Raw genomic sequence first — 22,873 nt, forward strand, 5'->3', positions numbered from 1 at the left:
TGAACTAGGAACAAATAGCTTCTGTTGTAGCAATTTATTTTACTTCCCTATCTTATTAGTTTAATATGTCAGTCAAATTCAAATGTTATTGGACAATGCTGAATAAAAAATTGAAGAATGAAGGCTCAAAATGTTGTGAAAAGAGAATGAATGAATTAGTGTTTCTCACAGAATGAATTAGTGTTTCATGAACCTGTGTCTATTGTTACATTTATTACAAATGTGAAACTTTATTTGGTATTCTAATGAAGCCAAATTAAATGGCTACCAGGGAGTGAACGTGCATAAGAATACTTTGATGTTATTGAGAGCACATTAGTCCTCCTGAGTCCTGAAGAATTTCATTTGGAATTCCGTTAGGCAAAAAAAACCCAAAACAAAACAAAAAAAAACCCCTAAAAATCTATAGAAGAATAAAAATTGGTTAAATTATATGATCTGATGATAAAAAATGGTAGTTCTGTTTCTTGAGAAAGTCTGATTTGTCTTCTAGTAAATGTGTGTTCTCATCAATTTTAATATATGTACTGAGATTGTCCCTGTTTCTGTCCCCATATAATTGTCATCTTATTTTTCCCCAGTCAACTCAGAAGTTGACTGAGTCACTTTTGAATCAAAAAATGTGTATAATGTAGCATCTACAACTTTACTTGCTGCCTGTGTACACAACAGATGTAATAAACCGTTCAAATTTTGTGTATCATGTAACTCTAGAAACAGTCTAATGGGATTATAAACTTTCTGAGAAATTTTGGTGGTTCGTTATTTCTATTTCTTAATTAAACTTAGTAGTATAAAAAAGCATTCCCTATTCAGGTAATGAATTATCTTAGTCGGTAACGTCCCTGTGCAAGTTGTAACCTTAACAGTCCCAGGGGCCTTTTTCCTGTTTCTGCTGTTTTCTTTCAGGAGCACCATACAGTGTAAAATTAACAATTACTGTTAGAAATAAGTGGTGGAAGTATGCATGGTATCAAAAAAAAACTGTCTAAAACTGTGGAATGTCCTGTGATGCATAGCAAAGGTATCAAAACTTGCACCATTTAAAAGCAAAGCGGGAGCCAGGTTTGGTCCCTTGGAGTTAGCCTTTTCTTTATGTGGGCACCCCTGCTCTCAGCTCATCCCCCACTGCCCAGCACTGGCTGGCTGCCCCCTCTGCCTGGCCTGTCAGCCCCTTTCAGCACTGAGATATTGTTACAGGAGACAGCAATGACTCTGAAGTCACTGTGGCGTTAAGGCAGCAGGGCAGGGGCCAGTGGGGTGGGTCTAGAAGGTTTTATAAATATGTTCTTTAGTTGTGAGGCAGAAGGAAAAAAAAATGGCAGTAGCGACGTATTTAAACTGTTCAGATGTCAATTGGGTCTATCAAGCTGAGGTTTGGTTGCTTGCTTCACTAGCATCCTGGAGTGGCATGTTGTGTGGGATAACTGTCCTTAAAGAATAACCCAGGTATTGCAATACAACACATCCCAAAAACATAATTAATCTGCGATGACAGTGGAACTGTAACTGTAGTTACTGCTAAGGTTAGCCTTAAATTGTTGCATCTTACCATGTATTTAGCCGTCAGTTGAGGGTGGAAGAACTTTCAAACGGTGTGGACAATCCAAGATGACATATAGTCATATTAATCTCATTTTGTTTGTGCACAAATTTCTTCAAATAGTTTCTGTTCTCTTTTTTTCCACTGGGATCCAGTGTTATTCCCTCAGTTAGAATTAATAAGCCTTTATCAAGGGACTATTTATCTGGGTACCTCTTTTACAGTACTACTACTAGCATCCTCATTTCTTTGGTAAGCTTATCTACCAGAGTTATGAAGGCAAGAAAACCTATGTTCAAAGCCTTCACCGTTTTGAAAAGGTCCTTAATAATTGATATATCCTGTATCCTTTTTTTTTTCCGGCTTGATCTGAAACTTGAGCTCCTTCATTTTCTATGTTCCCCAACATCCCATCTACCCCCCTGCTCTGTCTTATTTATCAGCTAACAGCTGAAAAAACTTTACTTTTTCCATCCTACTGGGAATTATGTTAAATTTTCCATGACCATTTTCACACTCTTAGAATAAGAACTGTGCTATGACATACAGTGCAAGTGAAGCGAAGGAGGAAGATAGTGTGATAAGGAAATCTTATTACTTTAGATAGTGCTGTGGCAACTGGGATAGACATCCATACATTTATCTTCTGTTTCTTGGGGACTTTGTTTTGTTTTGTTTTGTTTCTTACAGCAATGGCTCAGCTACATCAGAAGACCTTTTCTGGAAACTGGATGCTCTGCAGATGTTTGTTTTTGATCTTCACTGGCCAGAACCAGAATTTGCCCACCACTTAGAGCAAAGACTTAAACTCATGGCCACTGACATGATAGAAGCCTGTGTTAAAAGGTACAGTCGAAATTATCAATCAAAAACTGTGAGAGATTTGAAAATTAACGTAGAAACAGCTGTATTGGCTCACAAAGGTGCATCTCTACCAGAATCCTGTCACAGGAATCAGGGCAACTGTAAAAAGATCACGACTTTGTGTATGTTTCCCAGCACATGGCAATCAGCAGTTTGGCAACATCTAGGAGAATTTCTGCTTATGTTGTGAATAGACTCTTGGAAATGAATAAACCAAATATCTTTTCTATTGCATATATGTGGCAAATATTTTAAAATCTCAGAATTCTGCTAGAAGAAATCCTTTTTCTTTTTTTACAGTTCCCTTCTCCATGACTATATTATTCTTTGTGTTCAATTAATAGTACTGCTTAATTTGTCTTGATTTTAGCGCATTGTCTCTAAGAAATATGTCACAAACTGAAACGTATGCACCATTTCTGCATTTATAGAACAAATAAAAAAAGGCTGTCTCCAAGTCATCCAAATGGAACTAAGTTTTATATTGCTAAGCTTCTAGAAATTATAGTTTACTTAAGTTTACATCCATCTATTCTAAAGAATTTTGCATATAAGCTCAGTCAACTACAAATATCTAACAAATCATAGAAAAATGGTGAAATCTCAAAAGACTAAAAAAACTGTTAGTGTAAATGTAGTCTTAAAAAAAACATAAAAGGAGTAGCAATGAAATGCAGTAATATATTGATTATATTGACTTTAAGCCTGGGGAAAAGTCAAGAAAAGTCTTTACAATGGGATACATCAATGGGAATAAAATACAAAGACTAGGTTAGTACTAGTTAAAATAATTTATTAAAAATGAATCTTTTCAAATCCATCATGTCTTTCTTAAAGATAATTACAGATTAATGTGGCAAAAGCAATTGTGTTATATAAACACTAGGATTTCTCCTAGGTGATAAATCTAATGCCACATGTTTCATTATCTAAAACTTTGCACCATACAGATTCAACTGTATGGATTTTAATGGCACACACAAAATAAGTTTAAAATTGCTCACTGCCGGGATCACAACTAGAAGCTGAGAATAGAATTATTAACACAGAGGCATTACAAAAAGAATAGCTTATGGATTGGGTTTTGTTCTGTGATACCAATCCTGACATCTTTGCTTCTTGGTTTTGTAGAGAGTAAGAAGGTACTGGTGGCAATAAATGAAGATTTGATTAATATTACAGAATAACCCTAAGTCTCAATGCATAAAATGTGTTAATATTTTAGAGTTAATACACAATACAGTACTGTTAATACACTAAGTATGTTTTAGCATGGGCAAAGATACCATACATCAGGTAACAAAGAAAGTAAATTATACCCATGTGATGGATTGTAGCAACTCAGAAAAGAATAATGGAATTATTCTATTATAACTCTTTTTGAGATACTAGTATGATCTATAAGGTGTTTTAAAATGGAAATGGGATGCTTCTGTTCACATCTTCTTAAAATATTGTATCCATTTCTGGTACCCACACTTAAAAATAAGAGTGGAAATAAAGCATTATTTTTATTTTTTATGTATTCTGAACTATAGTAATTTATTTCAGTGACATTCATCCTTATTTACATCGATATGAGAAGAAAATAGGCCTTTTCTGTTATATATCTCCTGATACATCTTACTTTTTAATATAAATATTAATGTTTGCTTAATAATAAACTCCTTTTCTTCAATAAAATACTCTTTTCTATTAAAGCCAGAAGAAGATTTTTTAAATTCTATTACTTAGAAGCAAATAGTTTGTATGATAAACTGCAATTTAACATAGAAGAGATGGAAAATGTGGGGTATTTTCATTGTTTTAGATTGTTCTTAGTCATCATACAAGGAAGCATATTGATATCTAGAAGGCAAGAAGATAATACTTTTATTATTCAACTGAATTAGCTGAAGCAGTGCAGAACTTTGAGATTACCATCTCAACAAACAATGCAATTGATTGTTGAATGGCTGGATATTCTACACTTACAGAATTTTATTTCTAAAATGTTCTCACATGCATGTACACTGTTAAGCCAACATGTTTAGTAAGGTTTATGTGTACACTGGTTGTTCAGAATTATCAGAGAGACTCATATTATGAATTGTGTTTTAATAAACAGAACAAGAATTGCATTTGAACTCAAGCTGCAAAAGACAAACAAATCAACAGACTTACGTATCCCTTCTTCTCTGTGTACAATGTTTAATGTCTTAGTTGACGCCAAAAAACAGACAGCTAAACTCTGCATACTGGATGGGGGGCAAGAGGTAAGTGGAATTTTGTATGTTTAGTTAATCTGAAACATCTCACACTGCAGACCATCTTTAACAATTTAATTTCAAGCTAGCTGTAATGTCTCACACAGCTCTGTTTGCACAGAAGCATACATAGACTGCTCCCAGAAGCATCATGCAAAACACAACCCCTCATCTTCCACCAGAGAAGACACAGAGTGCTTCTGTAATTAATTTGCTTTGACCTGTGAGTCTGTTGAACATTCAGAGGATTTCCTCTCTCACAGCTCCTCTGGAAATTTCTCTTGGGTTACACCAGAGAAACAGCCCACTTCAAGACTCTTTTGTAGTAGTAAAATAGAGCTAAAACATTATGCTTTGCAGCCACATTTTAAATGAGTAAGGTTTGTTTTTTAAAAGGCCCATATACCCAGCATTCATGCCTGTGTATGTGCTAGTAATAGAGTAAAGAAATAATCAGGTAATTTAATTGGATTTTTTTCATTTGGTCTCTGAAGTCAGGGACCATTATGGCAGTAGTCTGCTGCCGGGACTGTAGATACTCCACAGTGGAGCACTGATGTGCTTTTGAAGGATATGTAGACTTCACTGACTACTGTCCTTCCCATGTTGTCACTCTTAGCCAGAATAATCTGTGAAGTGAAAAGGGCATACCACATACGCTGATGAGACCACCAGCATAAAATTAAAACTGTTCTTGCTGTGCTAATGCATTAGCAGTGTAATTTTGTTTTACTTGTTTTTGAAGAGAAGGTTTAAACATTTATCAGAATCTGGCAACAAAAAAGTGTCTGCTTTGAGCAGCTTCACATTTAGTTTATTTGGACATATTGTTTCTGTTGATTTTTCTATTTCAGTATTGTGCTCTTCATTTTATTGAATCAACTTTTTAAGTTAGCATATTCAATGTACTTGTCTTTTTTTTTTTTTTCCAATTCAATGAGACATTCATCATTTTCCTGTTCTACCCTGTCATCTTTATTTTTCCTTTTGGTCTTCCATGACATGAACCAGTTTGCTAGTCAGTGGGTAAGTGTCTTTTCATTGTTTTTTAGCCTACATTTTTCTTTGATTATTTAGAGCCATTTTTTTATTTTAAATTATAATATTACTTTTCACGTTAATTTGTTAGCCTAGCCCTCAAAATTCCTTTACAGGCTGACCTTGCTACAGACTGATCATCAGCTTCTCAGTTCTTCTTTCCTTGTTCTTCCTCTGAGGTGGTTCCAGAGGATTTCTTCACTCTTCTGCTTTTCAGACCCAGTGTCCTGTCTTACCAGGCAAAACAGCAACATGCAATTTGTTTCAGGCTCATCAGAAGTAAACCACAACTAGCAACTCTTTGCCTGAGGCTGATGCTGCCATTTCTTCTCTTACTTAGTGTCTGAGCAGTCACCTGCAAACATACACATGCACACCCTTCTTTGAGGACAGGCAATACCAGTACCTCCATAAAGACCTGCAGACAGATGATACAGCCTCATTCTCCGCAGTAGCACCACTCTTCTCACCTGCTTTGGATGGTGTTTCCAGCACTCAGACAGTCCCCTCAGAGGCAAAGCTCAGCATTTGCAATTACCTTTCGGACTTCAGATGCTCACAACTTTCTCTTCTGAAATCCATTCTTTGGATTTTCAAGCTCCGTGATACACTCTTTACAACATCAAAACAGAAATACAGTCCTTGTTCCCTACAATGTCTGACCACGACCCTAAATGATTCCAATGTTTCTTTTCAGTGCAAGAGTTTTACAGTTTAGCCTAACTGTAATGAAATGCAAACTCCTTTCAAAGTTCCTGACTTAATCTTTATCCCAATTCATGTAATAAATTGAATAAATCTCAAATTCTTCACCAAACAGAAATTATCAGAAAATGTGGAAACTTCTTTCTTGGTCATAAGCTTTGAATTCTTGTCTATCAGTTTCTTCCATTCCCAAGGCTTTTTTGAAGACTGAGGGAAAATAGGCTTTTCGTTTGCTTGTAGGTGATACCATTGCTGTTTGAAATGCTTCAGATTTGTTGAGTGAGATACTTCTGGAGCCTGCCTGTCTGACAAAGTAGGCAGGAGATCATTGTGTAACATAAACATTTGTATCTCTGTGTTCCTCTGTGCAGCTCTGCTATTTCCATTTACTCTTACATAGCCACTTGGTCTTGAAACCTTTTCCATATTACTTTTCCCTTATCCTCCTTTGTCTTCACTTTAGTCGCAGATATGGTCTTTCCTGCCAGCCAAGGAAAGTATTCTGTAAGACCTCAGTTAACATTTTTTAAAAGGCCTGTTTGTTCACCTAAAACTTAACACTGACTGTCCACGTGACAATTTCTAGAACTTATTCTATAGGTGATGGAAGATATTTAATGAGGTGGTTAAACTCAACTATCTCCTTGAATACAGCATGCTCTTTTCATTCCCTATATAAAGCTGTGAGCAGTTGCATACCTTGTTCATGTTTGTCATGAACAAGCTGTGTTAGTTTTCACCCCATGTTGTCAAACAGGAGGGAATTCTTGCATATCATGTAATTAGTGCATTCTGTTCATGGTTACCAATAATCACACCTTGAGTTTAGAGTTTAAATTTTATTAACTCATTTGATTAAGTGCATTAAATTCTCATACACTGCCCACCATTCTACCAAATGTCTTCCAGTTGAGTCTGCTTTCATGGAGAGTTGCTAACTCTGCCATTCAGGAGCACTTCCCTCCTTGCCTTCTGGATATCATCATAAAACCTAAGGAGAAGCATACCATTACCTGGCTACGGAAACAATCATTACATTGCATTTAAAGAGAGCTCAGCTGGCTGGATGCTGTCCACACTGGTTGGCAGTTGCCCTAGGAGGGTTTGAGAAGCAGGTCCAGGGCAGAATCGCTTTATCTCGTACTAACACTTGGTGCTTGCAGCCTGCTTCGTGGGCAACCAGGATGGCAATTCATGGAGTACAGGGGAAGGGTGCAGCAAGACAACTAGGTAGCACACCGATTGGTGCTGTTTCACAGACAGTTGCCTACCTAGCTTCTTCATTTCAGTGTATGTGATCTTGTGTTGCTGGATGGTGAGCAGTATCCCATTTCCTTCTTTCCTGAACCAAAAGCCAGTAGGTGCCACTCCTTTACAGTCCATGGAATCTGAGTCAAAGGCACTCAGAAAAGGAGCAGCAGAAAGGGAAACCTTTTCTGTGGCACAACATTAAATCCTGAGATTTTTTTTTGTCTAGATGGTCGCACTCAAAGAATTGTGGTCAATGGTCCAAGTGGAGCCAGTAATGTGCACTTGCAGCCCAGAAGGCCAAATGTATCCTGGGCTGCATCACAAGAAATGTGACCAGGTCGAAGGAACTGATGCTGCCCCTTTACTCTGCTCTGGAGTCCTTAACATAATAAGGGCATGGATCTGTTGGAGAAAGTCCAGAGGAGAGCCACAAAAATTACCGGAGGGATGGTACACCTCTTCTTGGAAGACAGGCTGAGAGAGATGGGGTTGTTCAGCCTGAAGAAGAGAAGGCTTCAGGGAGACCTTATGGCAGCCATTCAGTACCCAAAAGGGACCCACAAGAAAAGTGGAGAGGGACTTTTCACAAGGGCAAGTTGTGATAGGAGAAGAGGTAATGGCTGTAAACTGAAATAGGCTAGATTTAGATTAGATATAAAGAAGAAATTCTTCACCTTGAGGGTGGTGAAGCACTGGAACAGATTTCCCAGAGAAGTCCTGGATGCCCCATCCCCTGGATGTCCCATCCCTGGTAGTGTTCAGGACTAGGTTGGATGAGGCTTTGAGCAACCTAATCTAGTGGAAGGTGTTCCTGCCCATGGCAGAGGGGTTGGTACTGGGTAATCTTTAAGGTTGCTTCCAACCCAAAGCATTCTGTGATTCTAAGAATTATAGGGTACTGGGAAACTGGATTTCTGAAAACTGAAATATCTTCTATATATGTTCCACTCAACAGTATAGACCAGTGGTATTTACTCTGTTCATGCTACCCAGTTACACAAAACAACAAATAGTCTGTGATTCAAATCTAAGGTCCTGCTTGGATTTAACGATTTGTTAACCTAAGCAGTCTCAGAAATACTTTCTATTTGATTCTTGCTTCCAGCAATATTTCCTGTGTCACCAACATACCTATTGAAACTTTTATGTTTGCCCTTGACATCCTTGGCCAGATTTAATTCAGGATTTGAGCTTCCCTAACCTGATCTCTGGCTCCTTGGACAATTTCTCTGTATTATACCAAGGCTATGTGTCCTGGCTTCCATCCTGTGTTGGCTTTATTTTTGTGTTTGACTTTATTCAGAAGCTCCTTGTTCATCCATGCAGGCCTCCTAGCTTTTTTGCCTGACTTCTTTGTTGGGATGCATCGCTTCTGAGCTCGGAGGAGGTGATCCTTGAATATTAACCAGCTTTCTCAGGCCACTTTTCCCTTCAGGGCTTTGTTCCATGGTACCAGACCAAGCAGATTCCTGAAGAAGCCAAAGTCTGCTCTCCTGAAGTCCAGGGTAGTGAGTTTGCTGTGCTCCCTCCTTGTTACCCTAAGGATCTTGAACTCTACCATTTCATGATCACTGCAGCCAAGGCTGCCTTTGAGCTTCCCACTCCCCACCAGCCCCTCCTTGTTGATGAGAACAAGGTCCAGCATAGCACCTTTCCTTGTTGGCTCCTCTATCACTTGGAGAATGAAGTTATCATCAACCAAATTTCAGAAACCATGTGGACTGTGGTTACATCAGCCAGCAGAGGAATGTGAAGGCACAACTATCCATAAATATGTTTGGAAAAGGAGTGAGGTGTCTGCTCTCACCAGGCAAGCTTGGCAGAAGTAGAAAAGCTGGAGTCCTACAAGTGCTGATTTCAGGATCAGGCATACAACCTTGTCGTCTCGTACAATTTTATCACTAATTCTACAGTATTTGCCATCTTCTTAAAGCCTGTTTCTGGAGTCAAATAATCTTCCATGAGGATCTGAAGGTTTTTTATATTGGGGTGGCTGTTTTAGTAGAAGTTGGCATTGAGGAGGAGTGAGTCAAAAAAAAATTACAATCTCCTGATTTGCAAAATAAATATTGAAAAAAATCAGGCTAAAAAAATGAAAAATTATTTCTATATAAATGTCATCATTTTGGAAACTTGTAATTTTTTAATAACTGTTTTAGTTCTTGTTTTTCTTGGTCATACAGTGAAGTTACTGATTGTGTTTCATTCCTACAGAATTATATTAGCCTTGTGGTGAGAAAAAAATAAAAAACAAGAAAAGAAAAAAGAAAAAATATAGGAACTGATTTCAGAAGATGCATAGATCCATTAATTTAGTGTGCTGTGTAGATAAAGTTACAGACACTTTATGAGAGGAACAGCCATGACTTTCTGTGGATTGCAGGAGTATGTAAAGTTTTAACATCCATCTGTGGGAGAATAATTACTTATTGTTTTCAACAAGTAAGGAACTATTTCCTTGTGAAGACTGTATAAGCAACAGATGTCAAGGAAAGTTTGGAGTAATTTAAGTCCTTAGCAGATCAAGAGAATATTATATTGGTCAAGGCCATAATATAGTCAGAATAAAATACATCCAAAATTGTGCAAAGTTCTTTGATGTATTTGTAACATGCTTTTTCGCTGTTCGAAGATGCCTGGTGCTGTTTGTCTGAGATGTGCATTCACATTTTTCAAGAGGTTTTAAACTTTAAAAAAATTTAAAACCAAATATAAACACAGTTGGTGTTGGTACCTATAGCACGTGGGCAAACATATCTCATGGTTTTGTTTTCTCTTCATTTAAACACAGGTTCAGCAGGTATGCTGTTTAGAAGATCCTTCCTAAATATATAAGCAGATCAAATTTAATGTTTCAGTTTGCATGACAACTCTGAGACAGATGAAAAATAGCCTTTAAAAACTTGCAGCTCTGAAAACTATTCATCTGGCATCTGCTAAGTTAGGCTAATGTTTATACTGACCTCAGTACTTTTACTACAAGCATTATGCTGTTAGCTGTTCCAAGTAGCCTTGAACTGTGAAGATAGGGTTAGTCTTTACAAGTCACATTTTCTGTGAAGTGGCTATTGGGGACAATCTTTGCTGTCAGATAAATGTTTCTAAAGGAAGAATTACTGTTTAAATTGATGTGCCTCCTTGACAGAATGGGATCCCTAGTTCCTGTTAATTTCATGAGAGAACTCCATGGTATTATCTAAAAAGTCTTTCAGATTTATTTTAAAAGCATTTACTTAAAGGCACCTTCTTTATGAAAAAGCAAAAGAAAAAGGCTATGGAGAATGAAGTCTGGTTTATTATGCCTTTTATGGCCTATTAATTTGTTACCATCTATTCTGCTTTGTTGATGAAATTTTAATTTTGCCCTTGCTTGAGCATATTGTAAGATTTGTATAAACTGCAGCTCACTGGGCTAACAGAAAGGCTCTTTTAGGATGAACAATTGGAGCTCATTTTATTTCTAGAGGACATTTAAAATAACTTATGAATGAGAGTTGTCAGACATGAAATGCTGTATTAATTAAATCTTATTCTAGTCTTTTTGCTTCTCCAGCTAAACCAACCCTTTAGACAAAAAATACATGGCCACCTTAATTATATAGGAGAAGACAAAAAGTATCCTTCACATTCCTTCGCCTGAATAAGAATAAGAACTCAATTCATCTAAATAATAACCCCATTAGCTGCTTAACTCAACAGTGTACATGGGAAAATTTTCAACACAGAATGTAAGGAAGTGTTGATTGGGTGGATCGTTTTCAAGGTTCTGTTCTTCTGATGATAATTTTAAGTAAATCTGATCTGGCAGGGTTATCAGCTTTTTCCATTTATGACTTATGACAAAAGTGTGTGGTCATATACATGCTAATGCTTCTTTATCTTTTGAAATGCAGCAACAATACCATTCAAAAATAGATGACTTGATTGAAGAAACTGTTAAAGAAATTATTTCACTTCTTGTTTCAAAGGTAAAACTATTTAGATTTTAATTTATAATAAAGCAGAAAATGGATCTCTAATTTTTTAACTTCTGAAATGTCTTTAAATATCACAGTTTTTCTATACACAGTGGGACTGGGGAGGGGGCAAAAACATGATTTGTAAATAATAGTCATGCAAATAATATTGAAGTTGCAACATTAAATTTTATTATCCGTTAGGTAAAGGATTTCTGTTCAACTTGCTAATCAGATAAGTTTCTTTTCTATATTTCTGTTATAGTTAATAACTTGTAGCAGCTAGTAAAACTGGTAGGGCTTAATTATGTCAATATGATGTTAAGTAATAACATTATTTTTTTTTGTTTATTTTTTCACATGAAAACTTTCTTCCTGTCACTAAGTAGTGCTTACATTTTGTGTTTAGAGATGGACAACATCCAGAGTGCGAGTATAACTTTTTAATGAGATTTTGTCCCACAAACCAGTTAATTTAATACTATTTTGTAAGTTGTTATTTCTTGAAATTGACTACAAGTTTGTGGCACGTCCACTCCTGTAAAAGTCGTAAGTGCCTTCGTTTTCACTTGCCACAGCTTGCTGGCATGGGGTAGGGGAGGCAGGAATCTCCTTTTGTATTGACACCCACCATGCTTACACAGGAGGAGGAAGGCTTTGTAGAATCGAAACAGAAGTTTAAGCAAGAAGTGCCCACTTACTGATGTGTAGAAACCACACTTTTTTCTCTAAAGTGAAATTTTGATGTAAACATAAATCCAAATAGTTCAGCCTGACAATTTTGAGTTCCACATGCCGTCTGTCATCACTCTGAACTAACCTGTCAGTTTATGTTTTTAGTGTTATTGACAAGGAAGAAGAAGAAAGCGGAATTTAATCAGAGCAAATCATACTATTAAAAGTATAACATTTTGATTATTTTTTTAATATCTGAGATTACAGAAGAAGGGAGAAAATAGTCATATTCCTCCTGGACATGTGCACAAAAAATTCTACAACTGCTGTCAATGCAGAGGGATTTGCATTATTATAATTATCACATATACTATTACCAGAGGTTAAAAGCTCAGAAAAGGAAGCAAATACTGTGTCACTGGGTGATCATTAGAAGCTTAACCAGTCTATCCTCACTTGAGATGTGAAATACCAGTGACATCTATATTGCTCCTTTTTCAAGGCAGAAAGCCTCTGCGGGTACAGAGGAAGGTTGGTGCTTTGCTCTTGGTTTTGGCCAGGAAAAATGCACGTCAATGTGCATGATATCCATGTGTGTTCATTTTTTTGATCTAATATATTTTAATTACTTCATAACCTTTGTCTCCATATTATTTCCTTTGAGTTCCAGTGGAATATGTATCTCAATCTCTTGCTTTAGTTGCAAGTCATTAATGAAAATGAAAAGAGTACTTTCACTTCAGTGAAACTTTATTTGATAAAGGCTATACTGCACATTTTGTACGGAAGACTTACCAAGCTAAAATATTAACAAACCACAGGAATAGCACAAAACAGTGAAACAGTGTGTCTCAGGGTAACAAATTCAGAGAATGTGAGGTATACACAGAAGGACTCTCAGGGCTTCATATGTCTGTACACTGAGATCTCAGAAAACAAGTTTCTACCTTCATAACTAAGCCTTTCTTTTAAATGGATATCCTTGACACTGCAGTGTTTTGCTCCCTGCTCTTTTTTTGTCCCACTTGTATTGGAACCATTTTTTGGCACTCTGGACACCACGTTGTTTGTGAGAGCAGCTCCTTCTATAGCCAGTCTTTACACAATAAGATTGAACACCCTTCTGAAAGAGGAATCCTTGCCAGTCAGTTAAAATCACTCAAAGTATGAACAGCAGCTTCTCACAGGCATGCAATGACAAAGTAGAAAGCTGGTATCTGGTCTAATAAAGGGACTGTAATTATACTGTGCGTGGCGTGCAAAATCAACTACCACTCTCTCATGATGTGGTTTTATTCCTTGATCAGCACCTATGTAGCAGTGTCTTAATTAGTCACTGGAAATATGACAGGTTAGATTGATAAATGACAAATGTAGGTTTGCACTTGCTCCTGCTCCTTGAACTGTTAAGAGCAGGGCTTATTGTAAAGTGATGATCTTGGTTCCTCTGGAGGTGACACTGTTGTGACACTGTTACAGTGCCCATTAACAGCATGCCAGATGGAATTTTGTTCTGTCCTCACACTCATAAAATGATACTCGTGGTTGTGGGAATTACTGTGTTGGGAGCAAGTGATGACTTTTAAAACAATCTTTATATAAACTGGAAAGCAATTCGTATGTGTAAAATAAATGTGCATGAATACAACAGCTGACAGATAATTTATGTTATATACCATGAATGACTTGAGCAACATGACATCACAGAGAGATGGAGAAGGGTATTTGTTTGCTTTAAGGCTGATTTGGGGGAGTTTAAATATTGAAGCTATAATTAATGCAATTGAGAAAATATTTTTTGGTCAGAAATAAATTTTGGCAAAAAACACCTTTTCGCGACACTTGCTGAGGAGTCACTATGCTCAGAGAATTACAGGTGAGAGTAGCAGGGAGAAGAACCACACCATACCAGAGATACAGCACCTACATTTTCTTGCTCTGTCTTGGCCATTGCTGAAGATGAGCTGGTGAAACTCTAGTGCTGTTACACTTGGGTGAAGTCAGAGCTGGATTTCTATTCAATAGTAAAGCTAAAAGGAACATAATATTGAGATCACCACCTTCAACAATTGTGCTTCATCATCTTTGAAGCTGTGATCTTAGAAACGGTGGTCTTAAAAAATAATGTGTTTTCTACCCAAAATATGTGCTGGGTACACACACTTCTATATTTAACCACATGTTCTAAAGACAACAAAGTGATGTAGGGTAGTAGGCCCACCTTACTAGAATTTTTGGGTTGTGTTTCTATTTCTGCAGTAGTGCAACAATTTCGATCAGTTCAATCAATAGATGAGGCTGAGGAAAGAATGCGGTCCTTGAATTCAGCACTTTGTTAGATGGAGAAAGTAGTCGAATTTACAGTTTGTGTTGACCCGGTGAACAATAAAAATCTGAGGAATGAAAGCTCATGCTTTCATTCAAAATATTTACTTTCCATACTGTGCATTTAGATTTTTCTCTGTACTTTTCCTCCAGGTTGTTTCGGTGTTAGAAGGTGTGCTGTCTAAATTGTCAAGATATGATGAAGGTACCTTCTTCTCATCATTAGTTTCATTCACTGTAAGTGTTTGTATTCACAATGCTTGTGTTCTCTCTGTGCATAATTCTGAAATTGTGTACAATCTGGAGAAATAAGCGCTAACTGTGTGTTGTTTTATTTTTAATTTTCTAAAGGTGAAAGCAGCTGCAAAATATGTTGATGTTCCTGTAAGTACAATACATTTAATTTTTTTTCTTGTGTTCATAGTAATTCAAAAAATAAGGGATTTTTTAACTCACATTTTTTATTGTTGACATTTGCTTTCCTACAGAGATTCATTATATCTTTACACAGTGTATTTAAACAGCCACTACAACCCTCAGAGGGCATTTCATTTCCCTCAAGTAACAAGTAACTCTCAAAGCAAAGCTTAAAAAGGTTATTCTCAGTGTACTTTTTCAGTTGTGGAACTGTGAGGATTATAACTTAGATACTCTTTTGAGGGGTCTTTCCATCATTTGGCTAAATTTTTCATATGTACAGGATAAGCAATAGGTAAAAGCATCATAGTGGAATATCCATTAGTTATTGATTTCTTACTTCAGGACCCAATCTTGCTTATTTAATCCCTTGGTTGCTACATCTCTGATTTACCAATGTTTATGCAATGTTTGTGTGGTATAAATCAAAACTAAAAAGGGTAGCTGTTGGAGCTGTTTTATGCATAAAAACAAAATCCAGCTACTAGAATATTTCTGTTAGAGTATCGTAGAATATCTTGTCTTTAAAAACTTGTCAAATCATCAAATATTGTCACTAAGTAAGCTTTGTTCTCTCACAAGTGTGCACTCTCATCTGTTTTAATCTTATTTTCCAAGCATAGCAAAAAACATGACTAAATTATGTTAATGATCCTACAAGAAATAAAACTACAAATATAGAAGACCAGACATACTGGACTGTATGGTTCCTAGAAATCATTTCAGCAGTTCTTTACTTAAAAATATAATACTTGCAAGCTTACATTATTGCATATTTTCTAAAAACTTGTGCATGCTAAATAAAAGGAAAAAACTATTTCTGGAATTTGTTGTTTTCCTATCTTTGTATTCACTCTATCCATAAAGTAACAAATGGTGACTTTTTGCTTTGAGTGATGTTTTCAGAATTATTTTCTTATTTGGTTACTTGTGGACTTTTTGTTTTTCTTGAATTGTTTAAATGTTCTTGTCCTTTATAAAAAAGAAAAAGGTAGACCCAATCTTATATTCAAAGGTATGACGTCATATCAAATCCAGTTAATTTAGGATACCTTGGTAAGGCACCTAAGACTCAAAAGCCAACAGAAAAGAATCACAGAATCACAGAATAACCAGGTTGGAAGAGACCCACTGGATCATCGAGTCCAACCGTTCCTATCAAACACTAAACCATATCCCTCAGCACCTCATCCACCCGTGCCTTAAACACCTCCAGGGAAGGCGAGTCAACCACCTCCCTGGGCAGCCTGTTCCAGTGCCCAATGACCCTTTCTGTAAAGAATTTTTTCCTAACGTCCAGCTTAAACCTCCCCTGGCAGAGCTTGAGGCCATTCCCTCTTGTCCTGTCCCCTGTCACTTGGAAGAAGAGGCCAGCACCCTCCTCTCTACAACCTCCCTTCAGGTAGTTGTAGAGAGCAATGAGGTCTCCCCTCAGCCTCCTCTTCTCCAGGCTAAACAACCCCACCTCTCTTAGCCGCTCCTCATAAGGCCTGTTCTCCAGCCCCGTCACCAGCTTTGTTGCTCTTCTCTGGACTCGTTCCAGAGCCTCAACATCCTTCTTGTAGTGAGGGGCCCAGAACTGAACCCAGTATTCTAGAAGCGGTCTCACCAGTGCCGAGTACAGAGGGAGAATAACCTCCCTGGACCTGCTGGTCACGCTGTTTCTGATACCAGCCAAGATGCCATTGAAAAGAAAATACTGAACAAACTAGAAGTACACGGACTTCTGTTAGTTAACATGGAAGACCCTCCAAATCTATGAGAAGGAGATGTCAACATCTTTTACTATCGGCCTGGGTATATTGAAGTTAATAATAAAGATGAGACTGAAAAATATCTTTGCCAGAAGCTCAGGGGAATGTTGTGAGTCAGGTCACACTGAGATGTACCACTCCAGAGAGAGGGGAAGGCAGAGAGAGGAGATGATTGCTGGAGCCCCATCCCCATTCTCACTTCAGTGAACAGTGTTGCTTGGTCTAAAGAGACAACCAGATTATAGACAAGCTGTCAGGATCCTTGTATTTTTACAGTCCTTTGGCTTTTCATCTGTCCCACACACCTTTCCCACAGCCCAAAATGTGAACTGCACTAAAGTAACAACACTACAGTTATAAACTACAGGTGTAAACTACACTTCACGGGGGCTACAGATCTGACCAAGCAAACATTTTCCTAATTCTAGAGGATATTTTTCCTGGGTGGAAGGAGTTTTATAGGTTGGAGTTTGGTTTTGCTTCTTCACATTCTTCCCCTTGTTGTGAAGGTTCAGCTGAGAACAGGAAAAGCTGTTGCTGTCAGAGCTGACAGTCAGTGTCCAGTCTGAACAGGGTCTAAAATCACCAATTGTGGAAGTTACAAATTCCGACTGCAAAAGGAGGCTGTAAGTCATCACATTACAAGGTCATCACTTGGGCTCACAAATGAAGTGAGAACTGGAGAGGAGTGTGGCACAGGGTGAGGAATTTGCACTGAGCTCTTGGTCATATCATGGTAACCTAGCAAGCCTGCACTGCAGCTGATTAAATGCCTTGTGTTGCTGTATTTTGAAATGATATGGTTTAAAATCTCTTCTTGTCCCTCCTTACTGTACAGCTTCATATATGGAAGTGACTTAAAGGTGACCACAGCAGGCTCTTTCTTTTGATATAGTTGCAAATATGTGCAAAATCACCCTTTGCTAGATGATCACATTCTGCCCCTGTGCCCCATCTCCATTCGAGGATCTCACTGGGTCACCTTAGCATTGCCCTTGCAGTCCCTGAAGCAGAACGACTGATCGCATGGGGGATCTGAGGAAGAAGGGGATTGGAGAGGGCAAAAGACCTTCAGGGGTTTTCCGAGTGTATGAGTTCAAGAGTTTTGATTAGCAGCTTCAATATTTTGCAAAGAGGGAAATATATGCTAGTTTGTAGTGAAATAAGAAGAAACTACCTAGACAAAAGGTATTTTAGAAGAAAATGAAGGTAGTATGGAACAGAATGTTTTAGAGAGAGGATGAGAGGTAAAGGAGGTTAAAAAGTTAAAAAGTAAATAGTAATAATAAAGGATTCAAAAATGAGGAGGACATTCTTGGATTATTCTTAGTCATTTTAAGGAAAACATTGGTTCTAATAATATTGAAAGGGGATTTAGACGTTAAAAAGCTGGTCATGAAGATGCATGCTCCCCAGAAGGCATCTCTCAATTTCTTAGGGCCAGGGTGGGAAATGTAGGCACAGACTTGCAGTTCATTTGGCAGATGTTTGTGAAAATCTTGCTGTCTACCCTTCCATTCATTACTCTGGCCAGAGAATTATTAATAACTCCAGCCAAAAAAAGAATTGTTTAATTTTTTTGTTTTAACCTATTTAAGAAAACATTCCACAGAAACCTCCATTTTTCAGAATGTCCTATATGAAGTGGGACATATGCAGTCACAAGGAGCTCTCATTGCTTTCCCCAGCCATTGCGTGTAGGGCTTTATGGACACTGTGTATGTTTTTGGTACCTGAAAAGTCAACAGAAGTACTGGGAGCAGTGCAAAATAACCCAGACCAGGAAGACGAACAACAGTGAGAACTTGTGATTTCCTAAAAATAATAATGAAAACATGTAGTTGCTATTATGGTTTTTTGCTGGTAATTGTCACTGTACTTTGGACACTGTATTTAGAGGAATCATGGCTGCTGTGCACATGAAAGAAACCAAATGTTCAGTGGAAAATAACACAGACATTGCAAATATAAGTAGTGTATGAAGGATGCAATTTGTTCTCTTGCTAATGCTATGTTTTGATTTTTGGGAATGCAGGAGCTGATTTAGGTTATTTTTTTTAAAAAAAACAACTCACTCAAATCCACTGTAATTCCTTTTTAGTTTCATCTACAGCCCAAGAAATCCTTAGGAGATGTAGAAGTACAACTTGTCTAATTTTTTTCTTTTTTTTTTTTTAATATTCTGTTCACAAAGCCACTTAATTAATATGGATAGGAAAAGAATGTAGTAGACTTGAAGGCAAAAAAGTTATATTGTTATCTCAAATTATTTTTATTCCTCAATCACGTAGGTAATTTTATTTTGTTCAGTTTTTCATTGTATAAGTCAGTTTTGCACACAAGTAATTGTCTCTAGTTGATCATTTCTACACACATTTGCCTCATTTACAAATATAACCAGTGCAATTACTCATACAAATTGAGCATCCAGTTACATGCATATTTATATACGGCTTTTTGTTCAGAAAGGTATGTTTAAATCCCTTTGTAGGAGCCTGTAATCTATGCCAGTCATTTAGAGGGCACAGAAGGAACCTAATCCTCCCTCACTTCATGTAGGCCACCTGTCATACCAAGTGCAGAGAGGCCATTTGAAGGACCCAGGGCTGACAGCAGTGCACAGCTCACACAATGCCAGGCCTCCAGCTCCACTCTTGCCTTTATGTGGGGATCAAAGGTATGAAAAGGGGCCTCACACATGTGCCAGCATTTGACTTATGGGGTCCTGTAGAGGCCAAAGTAGGAACTCTGCCTCCTACCAGGCAGATATACATTGGGACCTTCCAGATACCTCCATTTGCAAATATCACACTTGTATTGCGTAGCCTCATTTAGCTGGTTTTAAGAAGCAAATGACTTTTTCTGGGAAAATCAGTGTTTATTCAGGTCTGGCCATACTGTGCCATTCATTTTTAAGCAGGATTTACTTGGAGATCTCTGTTTAAAAATAAAAAGCACCGAATAGTCATTATCCTCATGCTCAGGACTTCTCCTGCCCTCCTCCTCTTTATAATCTAACCTGGGAACTGGCCCTTCTGTTTTCAGATTCATAAAAACAAGCTATTGCAGAATTGGAGGGAAAGCCCTGCATTATCTGTTTTAAGTAAGCAGTGGTTTTGAGATACCTCTTAAATGGAGATCAGAAGGATGGCTACTAATCAGTAGGAAAGTTAAATTAACACAGTTATTTTTTCAGGGGGAAAGCATATTTTAATACCTGATTTTGTCATAGTAACTATAGGGGTTTTTTAAGACCTTTTGCACTTCAAAATCAAGATCCTGTTGCAAATATTTACACACCGCGACCATACTTACACAGCATGACCATGACAGTTCTTAAAATACCCACATTTAGCCTTTGCCAAAGCTGGTATTTCATCCAGAAGAAGATGTATTAGAGGTGCGGAAAATGCATTTTAGTTTTTCATTTAAGTAAAATATTATTTTTCATTGCGATGTGAACAGATTGATGGCACAAATGATGCACCTTCCTACCTGACTTATGTATTTGGATTAGTAAGAAATGAAGGGAGTGAGAATCTTGTCACGTGTATAAGTAATTTCTATTCCAAAAATGTTTAATGATATTTTAATTCTGTCTTTCCAAAGCCCGAGTGGTAAGCCTTGCAGTATTTAGAAGAGAAATTTCAGGCAGTGAAATTTTCCAGCATGCTTTTTAATTTCCAGGTGGACACTGAATAAGGAGCTCCTGTGTTTCTCACAATAGCCCCCTCCAGCTCATCACTCCTTTTCATTTCATTGTTACATCCACACTATAGTTAAAATGTCTCCCTCCTGGATGTAGGGGAGGCGAAGGGGGTGGAGAGGAGAGTGAACACAAAATGGAATGAAGTTTGTTATGATATAGTTCATTTCTAACATCTGTTCTTATCTTTGAAACTTTAATGTTTTGACAGGATAGCAACTTGGTAAAACTAGATTTTTTTTTTCTTGGTAAGAATATGAGTTAGTTTAATAAAGTGAGACTAAACGTAACTCAAATATTTACAAATGTACATGTTCTTTTATTGAGATTTGTGACAAACTGTTGCATTGCAAAAAGTTGTGCAGAAACTTAGATTTATCTCTCCTGTAAGAAAAGCCTAATGTTAGTGGCAGTATTAAACCTGTTGCAAATCTTTCAGCAGCAAAACATTTGAAAGCCTGGAAATCAAAGCAGTGCAGCATTAATTCTGAGTAGGTGCCTCAGGCAAATTTTACCAGTAGAGCAATATGTGACAATACTAATACATTTTCTACATTGTCTTGGAAACTGGAATGAAGTATTTTAAAATTTGTCTCCTTGTTAAATAGACTCTATGATCATGTTTTCCTGTTTAAAGGGGGAAAGTTAATCTGCTTCTTATTTATCTGAATTTGTTGCTATGAAAAAGTGCCTGTCGATCTGGACCCACCTACTAGTGAATAGTAAAAGAGACAACCTGCACCTGTGGGATTAGGTGCAGCAGCAGGAAGTAAGAGCACTTGCAGTATATAATTAACAAGGATTTTTTTTTTTTCTTCCCAAACAGTATGTTCATCTTGCCAGGTTAACTAGTGATTAACCCTAAAAAAGAATGTGCTGAAGCCTACACCCTTGTTTAAATTCATTCACTCGCCAGTGTATTCAGTTACTTGTGTAACCAGCGACAAAGTAACCCTATTTACAGCTCTTCATTTCCTCGTATTTTATTTGATGTCTTTGTGTTTCCAGTTTCTCCATTCATCTCTTTGTTTGGTTCTCTTTCATTTTCAGATAGCAAAACATCTTGTCTGCTGTTCTGAATTAAACAAACTTACAATAACTTTCTATCTATCATAAAACAACCACCTTTTTTTCTTGAGGAAGTTTTCAGACAGAATACCTTTTTTCACTCTTATCTGTCTAAATATACAGGATTAAATTCTCTCAATAATTTGCAAATAACTCCCTCCATTAACTTCAGCTGTTGTTCTGCACAAGATTCGGAGGAGCAGAATTTTGTATTTTGGGTATAAAAGTGGAAACTGAGTTGCTTAAGTCTGTCTGATATTAATAATGAAATGCTCCCTGTGACAGCTATCTAAAATATATCTCAGTTTCTATTAGTTTGTCTTTTAATGTGCATCTGATTGCTTAGTCTTTTTTTTTTATTATTCTACTTTAGCCTAGGATTTTTCTGAAGTTTAATAATTCAGAGTAGTAGAGGAATGATAGGATCATGTAATCAGAGGTTCCCATCTAATAAGTAATCCCTAGTTTAAAAGTTAATGCCTGTTTTGATGCTTGTAATAGCTTTATTTTCTTCTTTCACCTGTTTAGAGAAAACAAATAAATTCATTGCATTCAATATGGAGACATAATAAAAGATTTGATATAGAATTTGTTCATTCAATGTTTAATGTGTGTGTTTGCCCACCATGAGCAAAGATGGTTAGCTTGTAATGATTTCAGTGAGTTTTTAAAACAGAGTCATACTGTTGGAGTATTGATAACTTCCTTAGCCAGACCTATTTCTACTGTAGGCAGACCCCGATTAAAAGGAAAATTAATTTTTTTTCCACAGCAATTTCAAAGATAATTATCCTGCACACATTAAAGAAGGATGAAGTGTTTTAAAGAACTGTAATTCTAATTGGTAAATGTCACCAGCTGTTGCAGTTACTCTTACTTGTGTGTATTCTTTTAATGATTACACTCCTGTGCCACAAGCTGCATGAAAATATATTCACTAGGTGTGAAATTCCCATATGTCACAGCTTCAAGACTAGGTAAACATCTCAAAGAAAAGGGGAGACATAATGCTGATAGGAAATGTTATTTTTCTAGCTTTGACTGTCTGCAAGACAAGCATTTTTTATTGAATTTAGCAAAAGAAAAAACTGCATTAATCGGAGAACCATCAGGTTTTAGCATTCAATGGAAGATAAATCTTTATATTTGAATATACGTGTCCAAGAACTAGAATCAGCCTTTCACTTTTTAGATTATTTCTTTCAGCCCTCTCCCCCTGCAAGATTTCAAACTATTTTCCCTCTATCCCTCCAAGTTAAAACTAGTTTAGTTCCTATAAATTGTATGTCAAGATTTGGAAAGTACATAAGGTTTCAACACTGACT

General features: G+C 37.0%; 1 protein-coding gene across 4 annotated transcripts in view; it reads left to right on the forward strand.

Annotated features, from left to right (window-relative positions):
- CADPS2 (calcium dependent secretion activator 2) overlaps positions 1–22,873 on the forward strand; it is a 313,820-nt gene that overhangs the window by 266,998 nt on the left and 23,949 nt on the right. For all 4 annotated transcript variants that reach the window (XM_069850643.1, XM_069850660.1, XM_069850652.1 and 1 more), the window contains 5 exons: positions 2,234–2,389; positions 4,515–4,662; positions 11,541–11,615; positions 14,757–14,840; positions 14,955–14,987. In XM_069850643.1, coding sequence (XP_069706744.1) covers positions 2,234–2,389; positions 4,515–4,662; positions 11,541–11,615; positions 14,757–14,840; positions 14,955–14,987 — 496 coding nt within the window. The remainder of the gene's footprint in view (positions 1–2,233; positions 2,390–4,514; positions 4,663–11,540; positions 11,616–14,756; positions 14,841–14,954; positions 14,988–22,873) is intronic.

This window comes from Phaenicophaeus curvirostris, chromosome 1, assembly GCF_032191515.1.
Source record: "Phaenicophaeus curvirostris isolate KB17595 chromosome 1, BPBGC_Pcur_1.0, whole genome shotgun sequence".
In the NCBI taxonomy this organism is placed as follows: Eukaryota; Metazoa; Chordata; class Aves; order Cuculiformes; family Cuculidae; genus Phaenicophaeus; species Phaenicophaeus curvirostris.